Source organism: Thalia democratica, unplaced genomic scaffold (assembly GCF_965202585.1).
Source record: "Thalia democratica unplaced genomic scaffold, ktThaDemo2.hap1.1 HAP1_SCAFFOLD_668, whole genome shotgun sequence".
NCBI lineage: Eukaryota > Metazoa > Chordata > Thaliacea > Salpida > Salpidae > Thalia > Thalia democratica.
The window spans coordinates 24,635-47,426 of NW_028139665.1; the positions used below are offsets into that span (position 1 = coordinate 24,635).

At 25.3% G+C, this 22,792-nt stretch overlaps 1 protein-coding gene across 1 annotated transcript; it reads right to left on the reverse strand.

The window, feature by feature from the left end:
* Nucleotides 1-1,905: 1,905 nt before the first annotated feature.
* On the reverse strand, nucleotides 1,906-10,254 carry LOC145846811 (uncharacterized). Its single transcript, XM_082953420.1, has 3 exons — nucleotides 9,465-10,254; nucleotides 8,905-8,943; nucleotides 1,906-2,912 (listed from the first exon to the last, which is right to left on the reverse strand). Exons 1-3 carry the CDS (start codon nucleotides 10,243-10,245, stop codon nucleotides 2,326-2,328), a joined length of 1,407 nt encoding a protein of 468 aa, XP_082809546.1. The 5' UTR covers nucleotides 10,246-10,254; the 3' UTR covers nucleotides 1,906-2,325.
* Between the last annotated feature and the right edge of the window lie 12,538 nt (nucleotides 10,255-22,792).

Here is a 22,792-nt window from a genome sequence, read left to right on the forward strand (position 1 = left end):
TAAAATAATTCTCCAAAGCGTATAATCACATTCTAAAACACAAGTTGGTGTAAGTAAGCTAAAGAACTTCTTAATTAAAAAAAAAATATTACAAGTTTTAAAACCTATTTAAGAAATTTAAAATAAACAATTGTTAAGTTTTTTCGTGTAGTATAACATAATATGTTATGTATAAAATAATATATTAAGTAAGTTCAAAATATATAAGTTTAAACTACTAATATCATAATTAAATTGAAGTTACTTAGACTCATGTATACTTATTTCGCTTTCCAATGTTCAAAAAGATGAAAATGTCGTAAAATCACATTTTAATACCTAATAAAAGTTTTTTTTTTAAGTTCTAACTTCTAGTCAATAGTAACTTAAATATTTTTGTTGTATCTGATAATATATAAATTGTTTTAAGTATTTTATTTTTCTAAAGTTCTTATTTATTAAATAAAAACTAGTTTGAGCTTATAAGTATAGCTAAAAAATATCTCATCCATATATTAAGTGAAAAAACTGATTATGTTTAATTTTCATAGAAACAAAGTATATTACTAGGAACTATAAACACGTAAGTAATTTTTACCTTTTTATAGCAACCCAACTTTACAATACATGTAGTTGACAAACCTAAACTACATTTGTAAGTAACATAATATCCTGAGCTCATGCTTTCCAAGTTGGGCGAACAAATTACTTTAAAGAATAATGTGTAAAGACAGTCCAAAAAAAAGCTAGCCACCAATAAATGTTTAAAAAACTAAGCTTAAATGTTAAAAGACGACGAAAATAAAGTTATAAAAACGTGTCTTATATAGATTCTTAAGATTACTTATGAAAGAAGATTAAGTTTAAGTAAACGAACTAAAAAAATAGATGTTTTTTCTTTCATTATCAAGCAAACCTAAGCAATTAGCAACCCTCTTAAATGTTTCACTATAAATATGTATTTATATTCTTTAAAAGTATAGTCTAGGTTATCTATTTCTTCAATCTAAAATTAACTAGGTCAAATAAAAAATAGGAAATAAATACAAATTTTAACATAACATTAAAAAACTTGATAATATGTTGAGAGATTAAATTAATTAGATAATAACATTGTTTAGCTAAATCAATTTAGTAAATAAAAATTGTTTAGAATCTTCTACGAAAAAGTAGTAATTAAACGATAGCTATCAAACTTTAGTTCGTATTATGATTTTAAAACTTTTCTGTTAATAAAATTTTAAACTTAGTGCTTCCAAGGTGTTTGATAACTTTAAAATAGATTAACTTTAATTTTCAAAAATATTGATATAAAATATGTTTGTATCTAAAAATACGAAGAAACTAAATGATATATTTATAACTAAATCTTTGTCTCAAGTTTTGTGTTGAAATTTAAAAATAAAAACAAACTTTTTAGAAAGGCTGTTTATAACTTCAAACAAAATTAAAGCTCAGAAAGACAATTAAGATTTTTACTTATTTTATTTTAAAATACATAAGATATTTTTATTTTAAGGAAAAAAAAAACAACACGGTTAAATCATATAGTTATTTTATTGAATTGATAAAAAAATAATAACCAATATAAAACTCTGATCCGAGTATGAAAACCTTAAACCACAATTTATCAAACAGTAACTTATAAACAAAAACATTAAAAATATTTAGAATGAACTTTTGGAATTTTTTTAAGTGGTAATATCATAAAAATTTCAACAAGAACAATGAAAAATTTTTACTGATTACTAGAAACGTTTCTTGAATAAATCTTAAATGTAGAATTAATTTAATGTAAAAAAATTCATCTTACAATAAATACAAAAGTACTAGTAGTATTTTGGCATATTCAAACTAAAAAAGCTTTAAATTTACTGCTCAGAATGTGTATGTAACTATTATTAATAGCAAAAACTTGTAAACAGTATAAAATATATAAGCAGAATTTTTGATACTTGTTCATAACATTCTTTAAAAAAACACTTTAAGGATGACTAGATTTAAAAAGTATTTATTTATTGGACTTTCAAATACTCTATAACCAGGAATAACACGTATTATTAGAAAATTGTCTTAAAGTTTTATTTTAATTTCATTATTAAAAAACTGATAACTTTTATAAACTAAAGTTCATTGATAAAAATTTGACGAAAATTACAATATTACATGTTTTCATAAAATTCTACAAACCAAAGTATGTTTTTACAACATTTATGCAAGAAATAAAATAAGACAGTTTCTATGATCACAAAAAAAACATTATTAAAATTCACGAGAACAACAATGATTTTTGCAAAAAAAATACAGTCTCGAAATACGTAAAACCCATTCAGAAGCAGATTAAAACTAAATTGGTTTGTAGAGCAGAGTAGTCACAAACTTTTTTCTATAACGGTGAGTAGCGCTGAGAGCCATCACGCCGTCCTTTATAGAGAGAGCGTACATGTGGTTGAGCATTACGTGCTGTGGCTCGGGAAGCAACGACGGCTCATTGGACATCTCGATATCTTGGTTGAGCAAAACTTTGCTGAGAAGGTGCGGCGGCAGACTGGGAGGATGCAAGTTGCAGTCTTCGAGCAGCCTGCCTGGAATTTCCTGCGAGTAAACGTCGCCTTGATCATCTGGCTGATTTATGCTGTAGTTCTTCACAAACTGGCGCTTTTTATTTTTTGAATTTGAATCAAAAGCAAGCGCTTCAAAGACTTCAAAATCTGACGGCTTGACTGTGAGCACGTTGTTAAGCTCTCCTTGGTCATTGAGTTTGGTTGGCTCCCTGTCGTCTACTTTCCATGAGCCGTCAACTAAAAATTTGTATTGGTGTTCACCTTCAGGAAGCTCTACTATGGTGACAAAGTCGTCATGGCTCTTGTTCAACTTAAGTTTGTTCTGCCAGTTGTCATAAGAACCAGAAATGTAAACTTCGTTTCCTCCTCCTAAATTTTTAATTGGTTTAGGAAATTTTAAAATGTATAAACTATCAGGGAATTTTGAAATTAAGTTTATTTTGAACGAAAAAAAATTATTTAAAAATCGATAAAATTCAATTTTTATTAAGAACTATTACAGTTAAATAGGGTGGCAATGTAACCAGTCATTTGAAAATTTTAGCAAAAACAACTAGGAATTTGAACAGAAATCATTAAATAACATTGAATTTTGAAAAAGATTAAATTACATAATAAATAAGTGTTATGCACAATTAAAAACTTTGTTGTTTAAAATTAAACACATAAAAAGTTGCAATTAAGTATCTTTCAAGAAAATTAATAAAAAATTTTAACCTTAAGTTTAATTTATTAGTTAAAAGAGACAACAAACGTGTGCTTCCGAAATCCTTAAAGAAAAAATATAACCTAGAAGAAACTTCTCAAAAACTATATAACAACCATGTTTATTTATTTTAGGGGTTAGCTTCATACTAACATTTAGAATATATTACTTTGATAGTTTTTAAAATATAATTGTTAAACTATATAAAAAAAAATCAATGTTATAGTTACAACTAAACTAAATAAAAAAAGTGACTAAAATCCCCTATGGCCTTAACCACTATTTCAATTTCCTAAAAATAAAATATATTCAAAATTATATTGCCAACTAGCCATAGATTTCATAAAATTTAAAAAAAATTACTTCTTCTAGAATTAAAGTTATCAGACTTCAAGTTACAGCAATTCAAAATGTTCTTCCTACATGCTAATGTCAACAAAAACATACTTTTTTTACTAGTAAAATTTTGTGACCTACCTTCTTATAAATTTTAAGAAGTTCTAAAGTAAAAATTTGTATTGAAACAATAAAAGTTTAATATGCTTATAAGGTAAAAATTAAAGTTTACTATTTATATATCAACACTGTTGTGTTTTCTAAAGCGTCAAAGAATTATTTTAACTGGTTGTAAGCTCTCCAAAACAGTATATAGGTTTCCAAAGGTTTTTGAGAAATTTTTTCCAAGTATTATGAATTGCATCAAGGTTTTCGAAAGTACAACTACAAGTTTATAATTTTGTTTGTAGCATTAAATTATATTTAAGGTTAAAAACCGTATTAATTAGTATAACAACATTGAAAAGATACTGCAAAGCAACTTTAAACGTGTTTTCCAATAATAAAAAATTAATGATAACAAAAAAAAAATCATACGATATATTTTTGTGTCAAATCGAAATTTCATTACTTTTTGTTCGAAATTCAAGATTTTTTTTTCAAAATTTCTCAACATTCTAGGTTTTTGTGCCTAAATTTTCTAATTCCAGGTTTTTCAAGTATTCCAAGATTTTAGACAATCCTGAATATATTGCTTATTGAAGTACAAAAGAAAAGCGCTCAAAAAATTTGATCTATGGACATTTCGGTTATCGAGTTGTACACCACATACTTTTACAATCTATTACAAGCAATAAAAACCAGCTAAAAATTTAAAGTTCTAAACTTAAAAAAAACCAAATGATAAAAAAAGAAAATAAAAATAGTTGGAAATTAAATAAGTGAGATTTAATTGGAAAAATTGTATTCAAAATGAACACAAAACGTTTTAAAAAACATACAAATGAAAAGAGTACTAGCCTAAAACTTTGAATTTTTTTTTAAAGAAGTAGTAGAAATACCTTTAGACCTAAAAAATTAATTATATAACAAGATAAACAATCCTAAAAAAGCAAACTTAGAAATTCTTAAAAGATAGGCACAGATTTCTTTAAAAGTAAAAACTAAAGAAGCTCAAATTTTCTTTTTTTAAATTTTATCAGTGTTTTATGCTAATAGCTTAACTACTAAATTATTTATTTTAAAACATGATAAAAACAGTTAGGAAAATTGTATTTGAATGATAACTTTTTTTAATAGTTTTTAAAGATGTGAATTCAACCATAAACACATTTTGACTTTTATAAATAATATGATAACTAAATTAAAAAGTACTGTAACACTTACACACTTAATAATAAAATAAAGAATATTCAGAACATAGAAGAAGAAAATTTTATTTCTTTAAAAAAATACTTTTTTACATTTTAAATACTTTTCGAAGCCTTTAAGTGCAACTATAAAAAAACAAAAAAAAAATTGCAAACGCAGAAAATTACTTTAAGTTTTCTTTAAAAAAGTAGACCAAGCTATTATAAGTTTATTTGAAACATTAGTCTCACCCTAACATCTATATATTCAACTCATTGTAAAATAAGAACACTTATAACCAGTGGCGTAGCGTGGTATTTTGGTCAGGGGATGCGCAATTTTTTTCTCACAAAAATCCCCTAAATTAAAACTTTTGTAATTAGCTATAAAAAGATCTTTTTATAAGTAATATAATTGAAATAAGTTCTTTAAGTAAAACAAGTTCGAAGTAACTGTTTTAAAAGATACTTATATATTGCAATATTAAACAATTAAAAAGAAGCATAAATTTCATTAGAATTACTTATACTTGCACAAATGTAAACTTACTAAATAAAATTTGTTTTTACTACTTACAGTAAACTTTATATCTTTAAAAATGAGTATATTCAATGAAACGAAAGTATCTGTTTTATTTACAAAAAAACATCAATCTCTTTAACATACAATACAACAGTGATAACAACACCTCATTGCACATAATTTAAATAAAGTTACACAGAATTTAAAATAGAACAATTTTATAACTGTTATTACAATTTATTACAACTTTGTAAAACAGTTAAAAGTATACTTTTTAAATTTAATTCATCTAATTGTATTTGTTCAAATTAAAATCACAAACAAAGTTTATTTCTCATAGGCCGCCACGCGTTTTCTTGTATGTTTACGAAAACAAAGATCAGAAAACTAGCAGTAGATTTAGCATTTATTGTAGCTTAAAAAAAACTTGTAAAACTGTTTAATTTTTCTTTAAGCGTGACGTATTTTTGTATACTTTTTGTAAAAAAATCTGTCATAAGGTTATACTACTGCGGTGCACTAACTAGTTGCGTACTTTTTGAGTTTAAATTCTTAATGAAGTTAATAAATTTATAAAAAAATTCCTTATGGAGTTTTCCATCAAAATCGGTGCGCACTTTCGCTTGCGCACCGAATCAGTATATTGGGTAATTTCCCTAACTTGTCACTAATTGGTATTTAAAATTTCGTTTGACTTTTCGAATACTAGATAAACATAGTTGAAAAAAGACAAATTAAGCAGAAAAAATAAACAATAAAGAAATAGTTATTACATTTTTTTTTACTTCTTTTCATTTTTGGGTGGCACGCATACGCCAGTGTCCCTCCCCACGCTACGCCCCTGCTTATATCTAAATTTTAATATGGACAAGCTATACAATAAGCAAGAAGTTTGTTAATACTCTGAAGTTGGGCAGCTATAAAATATAAATAGTGATCCTAATAAATAATCTAAAAAAATAGTCAAATAAAAGTGCTGCAATTTAAACTGAATTACTGCTATTTTAACACAACAAATCAACTTATAAAACAGAATTTTTGGGTAAAAAAAACAATTATTTATATTCTTCATAAACTAAAGTAAATAAAAGAGTAGTAGTAATTACTTATGACCTTGAAATACACTATTTAACAAACTATTTTAAAATCATCCTGCAACTTTCCAAAACACCTAAGACTTTTTTTAAAAACATAATGGTAGCTTAGTCCATAATTCACTACCTTTGTAAACTAGCAATTTATGTTCATACATATAGATTTATATTTTTAGAAGTATCTAATACTATAGAATTGTTTGTGCTTAATTGTAAACCTGAAGCTTGCATCTTTTCATGAAGTTTTTTGTTACTAATTTTGTAATACAATAGATTTATACAAATTATATATTTTATTCGTGACAGGTTTCGGTGGCCAGAGATTGCGACCTTTTCAAGCAAAAAATAAAATATTAAACTGCATATAACAATGTTAGTTATTTATACTGTTATTTACAAACTCATTCATGCGTAAAGAATATAAACAAAAACTAAAATGTTGCATATTCGAAAATTCCAGCATGTCAGAGTATAACTAGATAAAATTGGTATTAGTTAAAAAAAAACGAATAGACTTAATATCAATATAATTAGTCAAAGAAAAAAACTGAATTCAGAGCTTTAAAAAAAAAACATTTATACCTTGAAATTTATCTAAATGAAATAAAGAATTGTCTAAAATTGTGGTTTTAAGCCAAGAGTCAACAAAACATTAATAAAACTCAAAGTCGCTGAAGATTTCGAATTATAATTATTGTTAAGTTAACATAACAGTCAAAATTTATCGGATTTAAGAACTATCTAAAAAAACTTTTTTTTTATTTAAGCCAAATGTCAACAAAAACACAATGAAAAAGTCAAGAAAAATAACCTATTTTGTACTATAATTATAATTTGGTTTAAGTTTTGTCTGCTTTCCAGTTTATTAATAAAAATTTGTTTTTTGTGTCTGCATGAGCTCATTCTTTTGTTGATGCAATTTGTATCAGATTCAAGTATTAATAAAGCTTCTTTTAAGCACAATCTGCATGTCATAACTCCTGGTTTAGATTTTTTTTCCCTTTGTAATATTTTTCCAACTTATTTTGTATTTCTTATTTTCATTTTTAAAATTATGGTTTAATTTTGAGAGTTCAGTTGCTTGTTTATACTGGAGGTAGTTTTTGTCATTTGGATTGTCATTGAAACAATATTAGAAAAACCACAACAAAAAAGAAATAAACAACGATAAAGTAAACAGAGATGAATCATGCAACTGCAGAAAGAAACTTTCCCCCTAGAAGGAGGAGAATGTAGGGCAGAAAATGTAACTTACCAGGCAACAATACAAACAGATAATTTAACAAAAAAATACATTGGACTAAGTGCCAATCAACTAAAAAACGTATATCTACACACAACACAACAATAAAATGCAATTTTTTAGATAGTTCTTAATTTAGTTTAATTTTTGACTGTTATGTTAACTTAACAAAAATTAGACTTTGAAATCTTCAGCAACTTTGAGCTTTATTAATGTTTAGTTTACTCTTGGCTTAAAATTACAATTTTAGACAATTCTTTATTTCATTTAGATAAATTTCAAGGTATAAATATTTTTTCAAAGCTCTGAATTCAGTTTTTTACTTTGACTCATTATATTAATATTAATTTCAGTTCGTTTTTTTTTAACTAGTACCAATTTTATCTAATTATACTCTGACATGCTGGAATTTTCGAATATGCAACATTTTAGTTTTTGTTTATATTCTTCACGCATGAATGAGTTTGTAAATAACTAACATTGTTATATGCAGTTTAATATTTTATTTTTTGCTTGAAAAGGTTGCAATCTCTTCTTGACCGAAACTGGTTGCGAATAAAATATATAATTTGCATAAGCTCTTTACATCCCAGTAAATTCAGCATTCTTTTTTAGTTAAGGCAAATAACTATATAATTTTGTATTACAAAATTTTAAACTTTAGAGGTTACACATATTTGAAAACATGAATAAATTGGAATGAAAACCAGATAGTTCTTTATAATTAAGATCCAATAATTTATTAGTTTTAATATACTTTGTTTGGAGTCTTATTTAGTTATTAGTTAGCTGATTTAATTCAAATTTCTAATAAAACAAAAATATGATTTTTAGCTAAAGCTATACTTGTTTTAATCAAAAAACTAAGTCGTTACCATTGTACTTAAATAAAATTCTGACATAGAATAAAGAACAAAATTTGAGATAAATTGAGGTATATGATTTTTTATTAGTCCAAATATATACTCTGCTTGTTGATAATTAAGCGTATATCTACAATAAAATTATACATGCAGTTTTGTATATGATTTGTTTTCAATGTAATATAATACTTTACAATTAAAAATGATTGAATAACTAATAGCTTAAAAATAAAATAATGATACCATATAAATTTTGAAGATACAATTATTTATAATATAACATATTTTTATTTAATAAAACAATAACCTTTCCATCTAACAACAGCAGGAACATGTTTTGCAGCTCCTGATATTTTAGGATTAACAACTTCATCTGGAGGAAAATGGTCAGGAAAAACAAAATTAGGGTTAGTTGAATCTAAACTATGTTGGCCATCTAGTTGTTCTTCATGTGAGCGCTTTGATGACGTTGCATTTCCCATTTTAGTTATAACAGAATACCTTAAAAATAACTATAGAAAAATTATTCTAAAAAATATACCACTTAGATCTAACATTTTACCAGAAAATTAGCTGATATTGCAGCTATATACACGTAAGAAGTATAAAAACTTAAATAACTTCTGTTTATAAAGAAGAAAACTAACTTTTTAAACATCTGTAACGTTTAACAGCAAAAAATTATAAACAATGTCAATACCTACTATAATTTTAAAAAGTACTAAAATTTAGTCTAAATTGGACAGTCATATACATTTATGATTTATTGACATTGTTTATAATTTTTTGCTGTTAAACGTTACAGATGTTTAAAAAGTAATTAGTTTTCTTCTTTATAAACAGAAACATTTACACACTGCTGCAAACTCTCATCCCAAACTCTAACTGTTTTATCGGTTGAACTTGTAGCAAAATGTACATTATCTGGACAATAATCACAATCAGTAACCCATCCTGAATGCCCACTAAAAGTGTAAATAGGTTTAGTTGTTCTTACATCAAACAGCTTTACTTGACCATCATCAGAAGCACTAATTAACTTATTAGAATCTGGAGAAAATGATAATGATCTGACAGGCATTGAATGTCCAAATTCAGGCATTTGTTGTCCTGTTTCAACATCAATAAGCTTTATGTTTCCATCAATTGCACTTACTGCAATATACTTGCCATCTGGGCTGTAAGCAATTTTGAGAATAAATTTACCTTTTGTTTCAATTTCTCTAGCTTTTGATCCATCATGAGCACTCAATAATACAACTTTTCCACTTTGACCTCCAGTAGCAATATAATTTTCATCAGGAGAAAATGTTGTTGTCCATGTGTCTACAGTCCCATTATCAATAGATCTAATTTGCTTACCACTTTCGAGATCCCATATGCAAATTTGAGAGTCCATGGAGCTGGAAACAACTTGTGTTCCCGAACTGTTAACAAAAACAGATACTAATCCAAGCTGGTGACCTTCAAACACCCATTTAAGTTCTAACTGTTCATCAATCCAATTCCAGCACTTAACTTTGTTATCAAGAGATCCAGTCACTATGAACTCATTTCCATGATGCTCATTTTTTGCCCAAGCACAATTCCAAATGTCATCTTCATGAGCACTTTCTTGTTTAAAAAGCACACTATAGTTTGTACTCATAGTATTACAAAAGCTAAAAATAAAATAAATCTAATAAGAATTCAATTCAATAAAAGACATTAGGAGTCCAACAACTATTTTACAAAAATTAATGTTGGATCTAATTGAAAACTTAAAAACTAAATATAGATCATGAAAATAAAAATAAATTATAAATCTATGTACTTTTTTTTGTATTTGAGCAAAATACCTTGAGTTTTCAGGTAATATACCCTGCTACAGGGTTGCAACTCTTTGTAATAAAGACTATCTTAAGTTACCAAAAACTATCCTGAGTGACTTAAATTTAACCTTAGGCACCATGAGTTTTTTGAAATCATATAAAAAAAATGTTTTTCAGGCGCAAACTACATCTTTCTCATTTCAGGGTTGATAAAGGTTTTTTGTAAATTTCTTCTTGGTTTTTAATAAAGAAGTTTTTGGTCTATTTTAGTATAAAATCAAACTAAAGTTTAAAAAAATGTCTTTGGTAGTATAACAAAATTGAAAACATAATTTTGCTGTGTTTTTAAATGTAAAGAAATTGAATGATACAAAAAAAAATTAGTAATAAATTTTTTGCATCTACAGTAACCTCTCGTATCTTTACGCACTCTCGTTTGGTTACGCATTTTAGAATTTTAAAAATTCAAAAATGATTTTTTTTTTATTACTGCACAAATTAGGTTTATTGTATATTTTTAATTTAAAATATGTTTTTAATTGCTAACTCACCTCTATCTTTAACTATATCTTTAGACTTTGTTAACTTATGTTCCTTGACTAATTGATAAATGTTTAGTTATACCTAAACCTTAGAATACCATAAACAATTTCTATAAAACATTTTTCTTATATTTTATATGTTTTTGTTCAAAAGAAGAAATCCATTACAACACTAAATTCATATTTTTGTGAAAGGTTAAAGAAACAAATTTTTATATAGACACCAGACCATTTTTTAATTCTAAACAAATGCTTAATTAAAATTGAATTTGTTAAGTAGAATCGAATACAAATTTTAAGTATCAAATAAATCACATATAAATAAAGATAAAGATAAAATATACTTATCATTAAAATTAGTAAAACATTTCTACAAGTATTATTGTTTTATATAAATTTAAATCGTTTTTTTAATATATATATAGTTTTATCTTTTGTTTTCATATTTATAAATAAAGTAAACAAATTGTTAAAAGTGGAAAAGTCCCCAGTCTGCTTTTAACTAAAAGCAATATCAAAAAACAGCCATTATAGTAAGTAATTTTTGTACCTCTGGTATCCTTACAATCTCTCGTATCTTTACGCACTTTTTCTGTGGACACAATGTGCGTAAATAAGCGAGAGGTTACTGTAATCGAAATTCTGTTACATTACATGTAAAAATATTTTAAAATTCCAGGTTTTACCAGGCTTTTTTAGTGATTTTTGTTTGAAATTCCAAGATTTTTTTGAAACTTCTCAGATGCCAGGTTTTTTTTTGCCTAAATTGTGAAATTCCAGTTTTGTTAGGTAACTCTGTTATTATTCTGATTTAAATAATAAAAATAAAGGCTGTATAAATAAGATTCCATATTTGATGTTTATTAAAATTAAACTTATTAAGATATTGTTTCAAAGGTACTACCTTTTAAGTTAAATCAATTAGGCTAAAAAAAAGTATGTGGATACTTTAACTTAACCGTGTTTTTGATTTTCTAAAACATTTTAATAAAAGCGTTTATCATACCAATTTGATCATCAGACCACAAGCTTTGGTAGACTGAGACCAGTTTCGTCCTCATTGGAACTCTACCAAAGTTTGTGGTCTGATGATCGAATTGGTATGATTAACACTATGTTAAAATTGAGCTTGTCTCATGGAATACAAAAGTCTGAATTCAAGTCTGAGCTTGAATGAATGCAAGATTTTTAAAAAAATTTCAAATTAAAAAACTTATTAAAAAAATACTTATCTTTTTGTTTTTTTCATATAATTTATTTTTTAATATTATTAAAATTGCAACACTCAAAGTCTTTTAAACTATCAAAGAAATGTTTCCTAAAAATTTGAGGTCTCAAAAAATGAAGAAAATAGATTTTAAATATAACATTCTATACTCTTGTATAAGAAAATTTTTACAAAAACATCTTCTTTATCATAAAAATTGATTAAAATTTTTATATTCTATAAATACGAGCTGGTAGTTTATACTTAAAGCTTTCATACGAAAGCCAATGATATCTTTTGTAAAAAAAATCCCCTATGCCCTTACCATTAGTTTTTGAAATTAAATTGGATTTGTCAACCTCTAAGCGTTCTAACTTACACAAAAAAAAAATAGTTAAATAAAGTTTACAGGGTGGTCACTAAGTTTTTATAAATCTCTTCCAAGTTTTCTAATTTTCTTTAAGGCTTTAAAAAGTGCAGTTTCCTTGCCTTTTAATTAGGAAATTAAACTAAAAGTAAAAAATTGTTTTAATAGTATAAGGTTACTGAAAAGATACTGTAGTAGCTACTTCATAATAAATAAAACTGTGAACAATATTTTTACTTATTTCTTGTCTAAAAAAATCATTGTTTTATATAAAAAAATTGTTTAAAATTCAAGGTTTTTTATTGCTTAAATTTTTTAATTCAAGGTTTATTCAATAAATTGGTCACCCTGAAATAATACAGTCTATATGCTGCATAATAAAAATTTTTGTGATAACTAAGTAATATTTTGTATCTAAATGGACAAGGAACTATAAAACAGATAAAACTTGTTTGAACAAAACATATATGTCATTAGTGTCTGCTATTACATTTATTATTAAAAATACAGCTAATTTAATTTTGTAATCACTAGAGTTGGAAATACAGGCTTGCCACATTCTAAGTAAAAAGCAAGCCTTACTGAACAAAACCCGTCAAGCTAGCCTTAACTTAAAACAAAATTTAAATTAATTTAATTTGATCAAAAAACTGAAAAATTGTTAAAAAACAGTGTGGTTTCTTAATACAATTATTTTAGATTTTCTAATTTTCTTCCAGGTCTGTGGAAGTATGAGATTTCTTCCCCTTTTCAATAAATTACATGTATACCACTCTTAGAGTCAAATAAAAAAACTGTCCTAAAAGACTAAAAAAAGTCCTGAGTGACCTTTTTTTTTCTGTAACTTAAAAATTCAAGGTCTTCACTAAAATTGTTATATGTTAATAAAAAAATGCAACTAAGTTAAGTAAATATAATTCAAAATTAAAAAAAAAAAACTGCCCTGATATTATAGAAAAAATCTTAAAACTATTTTTTATATAAAAAAACAAAACTATCCTGAGTCAGCAGAAGTTCAAAAATAATATTTTGAGCTACATTGAGTCATCCTGAGAATTTCAAAAAAAATCAAAATATTCTGTGTTGTTCTAGGTGTCTATCATGTAAACTTAGCCTTTTTAAGTAAATTTAGAAATATTACATTATACAGTGTTGCCACTGACTTTTGGCAAATTTTCTCTAAGTTTATTTAATTTTTCCAGGTTTTTAAAAGTACTTGTTTTGGAAATTTTTTTATTTGAAACTTAAGTTTAAGGTAAAAAAACTGTGTTAAATAGTATAAAAATATTGAAAAGATACTGTATAGCTACTTCAAATGTGTGTTTGTTAACAAAAAAATGTTGATGATAACAAAAAATGTTTATCTATATGGTAGATTTTATGTGTCAAATCAAAATTTTTCTACTTAAAATGTAAAAATTGTTTATAATTCCAGTTTTTTAAGTGATTTTTGTTCAAAATTCCAGGTTTTTTTTTAATTTCTCAAATTCCAGGTTACGTTATGCAAAATACTAAACATTTCTACCATAAATCTGGGATATAAATTTAAAAACTGAGTCAGCAAAAATAAATTATTTTTGTTGTTTTAAAGTTTAACTATTAAAACTTATTTATTTTCTATTATTTTTCAATATGTTTACATAGATTAGGAATAACGATATAAATGAGTAAAAAATAACTGACTCAGCAAATCAGACTGAGTATTATTTATATTATACTTATTTAGAAATAATCTAATATAAAACATCAACAACATTTTAAATGTTTGTATACGTTAATCAGCGCTTTTTATATACAAATGTACAGTATATTTTTTATTTCTATTTAAACACCAACAAATACACCATAGAAATGCTAAAATAGAAGTTTTATTGTCGTTTAAATAAAAATAAGATAAAAACATGCAACTCTAATACAGAGTAACATTCATGTATTTAGTAAATTTGTGGAGAGACTTAAAACTAATGTTTTTTATATCCAAAATAACCACGACTAAACAATGTTAAAAGTTGGTTAAGCAAATGTGCAATGATATAAACACAAATGTTTAGTAAAAATTAGTATAAAGTTGATTATACTCCTGGACAAGACATTGAAAGGTATCCGTAATATGCAACACAATAACCAAAAGGTTTGTCGTGCATCAAGTCATATGACCAAATATTTTGAGCATCATTTTTTTTTAAAGATGTTTATTACAATTCAAACATTTTCAATTATTATGTTGGTTGTTTGTAATATGACAGGTTGTACTTTTTGACAAAGTTATGACGGATTATGACATCAAAAATGTTTTTTTTTTTAAATTTAGGTTTAGACAACTTACAAGAACACATATATACAGTATTGAAACTATACAACGTTAACTTAAGGTTTGGTGTTTTAGTACAGTGCTTCTGAAATGAGGTTCCGTGGCGCCTCTCAGGGGTTCCGCGAAGTCTTTTAAAATTTAAAAAAGAAATTTGAAAAAAAAAAAAAAAATATTTGAAAGAAAAAAAAAAAAGAAATTTGAAAGAAAAAAAAAAATAAATAAACCATAAAACTTCAAAAAACATGGAACACATAAAATGGAAAACATATACAATTATAGCATTCATTGATCTGCTTAGTGTGTATCTAGCCATAGGACTTTTAATGGGTATTCATTATTAATAGGTGTCTTGGTTGCGCAAATTTTTACAAATTTTTTGAATTTCTATTTTTAGTGAAGTCAAGAAAATACTGGTATTATCACTAAAGCAAACAATGTAGGAGCAATTCAGTCTCAGTCTATCCAAAATCCAGCCGCGCATTGACATGCTTGTTGCTAAGAGACAAGTTCAAGTTTTGCACTAAATGTTTTTTATTTATTTTTTGTTAGGCATCTTACCCGTTTATTACAGTAATCTGTGAACTTGATTAGGTTCATGTTCGTTTTGTTATTGTTTTTTGGCTCTCATTTTGTTTTTATTATGCAAGGAAAGATTTTTATGACGTTGCGATTAATCATGTTTGTTTTTGTTTGTTTATTATAGAATCATAAAATAACTATTGCCTCTGGCGCACTTTTGTTTGACTTGACTTTATACTATTACAATTGGTATGATTTCTAACAAAGATATGGTTTTGCTATAAAATTTGTTTTTCACTGAAATTATTTTGTTTTTTGCAGGAAATACTGTATTAAACATTTTATGTAAAATTAAATTAGGGGTTCCGCGGAAAAGTTGAACTTTGGAAAAGGGTTCTGCCACTAGGAAAAAGTTCAGAAGCACTGCATTAGTAAATACGTAACTAGGCGGTTTTTACAGGTTTTTGTCTTCAGGTGTCAATTATGACGTCAGAAATGCTTCTTTTTTTAAATTCAAATTGAAGGTTTAGACGACTTACAAGAACACATATATAAAGTATTAAAACTACACAACCTCAACTTAAGGTTTGGTGCATTAGGATACAAATATGAATTTAAGGTTGCAAATATTCAGCTAACTATAGAAACGTATCAAAAAAGACTTCAATATGAGATACATCTAACTAGCTTTTAAGAAAATTTTAAGTAGTAAACCTGAAAAAAGTATTAGAATCAAATTACTTAAAAAGTCATCTTAATTAGGGGTAGGGAGTACTTGGTGATGTTTGTTGGACACATGAAAATATATTAATTGGATGTGTTTAGGCTTCATTAAGAAGAATCTAAATAATAAAAGATGAAAATTGCTGCTCAAAAAAATAATTTGCGTTGTATCATTTAGTATTAAAAATCAAGGGCATAGGTGGTTTTAACATATTTTTTACAAAAATTAGGTTATGGTTAACTTTAGGTGAGCACCAACATCAAACTGAAAATATAATACATTTGATGTCTTATTTAACCATAATTTTAGGCTAAAAAACGATGCTTTGTTTTAAACAACATATATAAATACATAGAAAGAACTAAATTAATATATTATAAACTAAAATATTTAATCAATTTTATTTTACAATATAATAATCAATATAAATTATTGTATTGATATAATCACTTTATATTTTAAATAAAAGCAATTAAATATTTTAGTTTATTAGTTTATGATACATAAGATTAATTTCATTCATTTAGTAATAAAAAATAATATTTAGCCTAAAATTATGATTAAATAAGACATCAAGTGTACTAAAATTTCAGTTTGATATTGGTGCTTATCTAAAGTTAACCATAACCAAAAATTACATTAGCTCTTATTCTAAAGCTTAGAGTATATATTATACCATGCCCTTTATAGAACAAAAGACTTTATATTCATTTTTGAGATATAACAAATTCAGTAGAAAAATACGATACAACAGTATATAGGCAAACATTTTCAAGGCCAATTCAGAATTAAAATTTTTTTTACTAAAAATCTATCACATTTAATTCAAGTTTTCAGGAAATGTACTTATCAATATTACAAACAACTTGTACGAAATAGATTTATGAAAAAAAAACCATAAAAAAATTTATGAACAAAATCTATTAAAAATTATTTTTTTACTTATTTTGTGTATTTTTATTTACAAAAATTAAAAAATCTGTTTTCTATAGATTTTTTATAAATTGTCAAAGATTACTCTAAAAATTTTTAAACAATTTCTCAAAAACTGAAGGATGAGATAGATTTTTAATTTCTGCCTCCCATAAAGAACCAATTGAACAATCTAACTTTGATTGCTTATCTCTAAGTTTCTTTGAGTTTTATCAAGCAGTAAAAAGTAACAAGTAGCTCATCTAATTATGTAAAAAATATGACAAAATTAAAAAAAAGTGATTTTGATTTTGAATTTTTTTTAAGATTCTTCTTTTAATGAAGCCAAAACATATCCAATTCATATAGTTTCATTTGAATTCTACAACATGACAAAAAAATGTGTTGTACTCCCTACCCCTATATTAATAACAATCTAGCATCAAATGTCAAACAAAAACAAATTTTTCACAAAAAATTATTTTAATGTCATTAACACTAGATTGAGACTAGTAAAATGTAAAAAATTTTAAACATGACGTGTTTTTAAAATAACCTTTGAAATTTCTCAATTGTATAAGTTGGCCAAGATATTTTGTAAAATCTCAAACAAGCTTGACTTTGTAGCAAACCTAACTTCATTAATCTATTGTAAAAAAAAAATCAGTCTCAAACTCTACCCTTTGCAACGATAAACGAATTCTGGGGAATCTGACAACATTTATTTTATAATTCTCTAAACTTATTAAATAAAATAATAATTACAATTTCAATGATATTTATAATTTTTGATCACGTTGCCATATAGCAAGTTAATTTTAAATTATATTTTATTAGCTATTTAAAACTTCAAAAAAACAATTATACATCGATCAAGCTTGTTTATAACAACACTATTTAAGACAAAATTCCCACTGGATAGTTAAGGCAAGCTTAACTTACAAATTTTAAATAATTTATACTAACATTCAAAACTTATAATCATATTAAAAAAGTGAGTTTTGTTGAGAATAAGTTTTTTTTTTTTCTTAAAAGATATTTTGTATAAATGGACACTGAATTTTATTTGGTAATTGAAAAACTGAGTTTTGTTGTGAATATTTTTTTTGAAGATATTTTTGTATAACTGGACACACTCATAATTTGATACGAGCATAAAGTTAATTTTATAGGCAAATTTATAAATTTTTCAAAAAACATGAAACTTTAATGTCAATTATTTTCCTTATCTTAAAAGCTATCTAAAAAAAAATATTTTTATTTTAGAGAACGCACCTTTGTCTAAAATTAAACAAAAAAAAAACTTGGTTTGGGGTTTGAATTATTTAATGGGGTCCCTCAAAAAATAAAGGTTTTTTTTTTTTTCATTTATAAGGTATTACAACCAAAAATATATTTTTTTTTATTTTATATTTTCCCTTAGTTTGCATGTTATTTAAACTCTAAATGTTTATTTTATAAATAATATTAATATCGTTTACGATTTGGCCCTAAAGCAAAATGATGTATATTACACTATCATTCGCCTTGGCCATTTCCTAGATAAAAAATGATAAAAGGAAAAAAAATAATAAGAATGTAAATTACAACAAATTTAATTAAACTAAAATAATTAAAATTTAAAATAATTTTATTTTATGGGGTCCCTCCAAAAATAAAGGTTTTTTTTTTCATTTATATGGTAATACAACCAAAAATAAATATTATTTTATTTTATTTTTTATTTTTTTCCCTTAGTTTGCATGTTATTTAAACTCCTAAATGTTTATTTTATAAATAATATTAATATCTTTGGCGATTTGGCAAATTTTGCTTTGGGGCCAAATCATAAAAGATATTAATATTATTTATAAAATAAACATTTAGGAGTTTAAATAACATGCAAACTAAGGGAAAAAAATAAAATATAAAAATATTTATTTTTGGTTGTAATACCATATAAATGAAAAAAAAAAAACCTTTATTTTTTTAGGGACCCATGAAATAATTCAAACCCCAAACCAAGTTTTTTTTTTTAATTTTAGACATAGGTGCGTTCTCTAAAATAAAAATAAATTTTTTTAGATAGCTTTTAAGATAAGGAAAATAATTGACATTAAAGTTTTATGTTTTTTGAAAAATTTATAAATTTGCCTATAAAATTAACTTTATGCCATTAATTTGATTTGGTAATTTAATTGTTTGGTGTAGATAAGTTAAATTTGTATCAGGTACTTTTTAAAACACTTTATGGATTTTAAAGTTTTGTTTCCTTATAAATGCAGATATAAGTAACTTTGTAAGTAATAAGTAACAAAGTTTGTTACTTACTATAGTTGTAACTAAAGTATAAACTATGTATTTTGAACTAAAATAAAATAATTTATGGAAAAAAGTTATATGTGTAAACTTTAATTTTATTTCTAAAAACTTTACAACAAAAAAAAGATTGAAACAGTTTATTTCTGGTGAAGAGAAGAGACTCTGGCTGGTTAATTAAAAGCATTTAAAAGGAAATAAATAATTTTGAAAGCATATAAACATACAATTTTTCTTGATTAGTTTTTAAAAACTTTGATTTAATGTTGTAAGATAGAAACTACTAATCGATACATATACAACAGTTACTTTAAAGTGTATAATTTTAGCTGAAAAGTACTTTGCCGGCCGCATATATTGACTTTGAGGGCCGCAGTTTGACGATCCCTAATATAAACATTTTGATTTCAGCAATATAAAAAAAAACTTCTACTAAATTAAATAAAAATCCAGGCTCTCCAATGTTAAACTAAACCTTAAAATAAACATGAGAAGTAATAACAAACAAATTTGATAAAATGAGTTCATATCAACAAATAATCTAAAACAACAAATTTATTATATGTTTTGGTTTTAAGAAAACGAATAGAGAGATCTCAACTACTGGAGAAGAAATAATGAATTTATTATTTCAAAAATTTAATTTTCAAACTAATTTTCAAACAACAAAATTATCTTAAAATCTTATTCAGAATAACTTATGCGCCTAACTTAAAGCTAAAGATAAAATACAGTTGAGATAAATTAGTATCTAAACATTATAACAAAAATAAAATTTTATACATAAAACTATTTTTATACCTGTTTATTATAGTATAAAAAAAATAACTAAGACTATGTTTGACAAAAAAATCGGCATAAGTCCGCAGAGCAGAAGCCTGCACTCTCGTATGCCGTGAGACAAAACTCAAGTTCAACAAAAAGCTTGTGGTCTTATAATACCAATTCTATTATCAGACCACAAGCCCTCGGTAGACTGACACCGGTTTCGTCCTGATTAGGACTGATTAGTCAGCCTCAACCGAAGAACCTACAGTCTTCAATCTACAAACGATTTATAATTGCAAGCATGAATTAACCATTTGCTGGTAATGATCAGTGATGTCAGCATTGTCTTTTGCCGTGCAACGTTCAATACATTGTCCACTAGGCAAGACATCTGGTACTCTCGTATTATATACAATCAACAAAACCATCGTAAGGACTATGTTAGATTACATTATGTCAAAATTAGATTCTTCGGTAGAGAACGACTAACAATACGTATTGAACTATATATTATGATAAACTAATACAGTTAGTTTCACAAATTGGTATTACTTAAACTTTTATAACTAAAAGAGCCAGTATTTATTTCGGCCATCATCAACAAGTTGAGATGTTTTATGCCATCTATAATAAACAATGAACTTTACCGCAAGATCAACAACAACAGCATCCGAGACAATCCTACGACCGGTTTCGTCCTTATTAGGACTCATCAGGCAGGAATAGTCGCGAGAAACCGCTATTGTGATCTTAAACAAGCGGGCTTAAGTACAATGTACTGAAGCGACCGTTTGTGGATAAAGTTGAAAAAATGACACAGCTTAATCATTCACAGCTCAACGTATCAGACATTGTCAGCTTGTTGTGAGATTATAGTCTGCGATCGTTTGATCAGTTTTAGCCAGTATTTATTTCGGCCATCATCAACAAGTTGAGATGTTTTATGCCATCGATAATAAACAATGAACTTTACCGCAAGATCAACAACAACAGCATCCGAGACAATCCTACGACCGGTTTCGTCCTTATTAGGACTCATCAGGCAGGAATAGTCGCGAGAAACCGCTATTGTGATCTTAAACAAGCGACTATTCCTGCCTGATGAGTCCTAATAAGGACGAAACCGGTCGTAGGATTGTCTCGGATGCTGTTGTTGATCTTGCGGTAAAGTTCATTGTTTATTATAACTAAAAGAGGAAATTAGTAAAACTTTGTTAGTCTCAGAGAGGAATTTAATCAAGTTTTACTGCAGAGTTTTGTTGTAATTTAAGTTAGTTCCCCTAATACTTGATGACTCAACAAAAAAAAGTATGTTTCATAATTTTTAAATTTTAAGTTAATAAAAAAATATTTTTTTGATAATTTTTTTATGATTTTGGGTAAGGTGGGTTAGGGGTAAGGGTATAAAAAAAAAAAATATTTTGCTTACTCACAAATATTAAGGGAATTACTTTGAAATTACCATCGGACCCTTTACTGCATGTACTAAAACTGATCTTTAAAACTTTAACAATAATTAAAAAAAAGGTATTAAAAAAAAACTTTTACAAATTTAGCATATTGAATAACGATAAATATAAGAACAAACTAGTATATAGAAGATAAAAAAAACTAATGATATAAAGTTATATCTGATACTTTATTTTTAATAAAGTAGAACTTTATTAATGTACATGTTTTTCTACTGTGCTAATATAAATTCGTAAATTCTTTTTCTATTAATTTACACAAGCATTTATTCATAAAAGTTTTAAAATTTAAAGAATGAATTTTAAAATATTTTATATGTATAACTCAGAAGTTTTAGTATTTTTTAAAAGAATATGTAAATAACTTTCATGATATACCTGTACTAGAGTAACAACCGTTTTTATAGTCATTAAATTCTAAATGAAGTTAATTGTTAGAATATGAAAATAAGTTAGTTTAAAAACAACCGTTTTTTATGTTTTTTTTACAATACTTTAAATAATATATGTATCCTTTTAGTTTTATCAAACTTTTGAAGTTTAATTTTGTGTTTATAAACGCATTTAAAATAATTTGATTCTTATGAAAGACGATAAATAATTAACAATAAAATAAAACAATAAATTGAAAATTTGCGATTGTGTATAAAGTTTTTCAAAAATATTGAGTAAAACATTTTTACTTTGTTTTTCTATACTGAATACTAATGATACTTTAGTTGTTGAATATTAGAAAATAACCGTATTGTCGTATCGTGTATTAAGGTAAGTTGTAATAATTGGTAAAACACATTAGTTGAAATTTTTTCCAAACGATTTAAATATGCATTTTTGTTTTTTGACTGTTTTTTTTTCTTTGGGGTTGTACTTTGAGTTAAGTTTATATTTTCTAACAACGTAAAATGAAAATGTTTTATTAAACTAAAAAACCATATTAACGTTGTTTAAAAAAAAGGAAAACGAAATGATATTGTTAAAGTATAAATAGGGTTTTGCTAAAAAAAGATAGTAAACTGCATCTATAAAGTATATTTTTAGTTTTGATTAATATTACATAGGATCTATGTTAAAAAAGTTTAAGATACTTTAATGACTTTTATAACATTTTATACAAAATCAAATAGTATCAACTTTTACACAGTTACAGAAATTTAACTAAACGAGCTGTCGTTATAACCTTAAAAATAAAATAAATAATTTAAAAACAACTTAAGAGCAAAACAAATACTTGTATTTTTTATTGTAAATTAAGAAAATAATTAAAGTT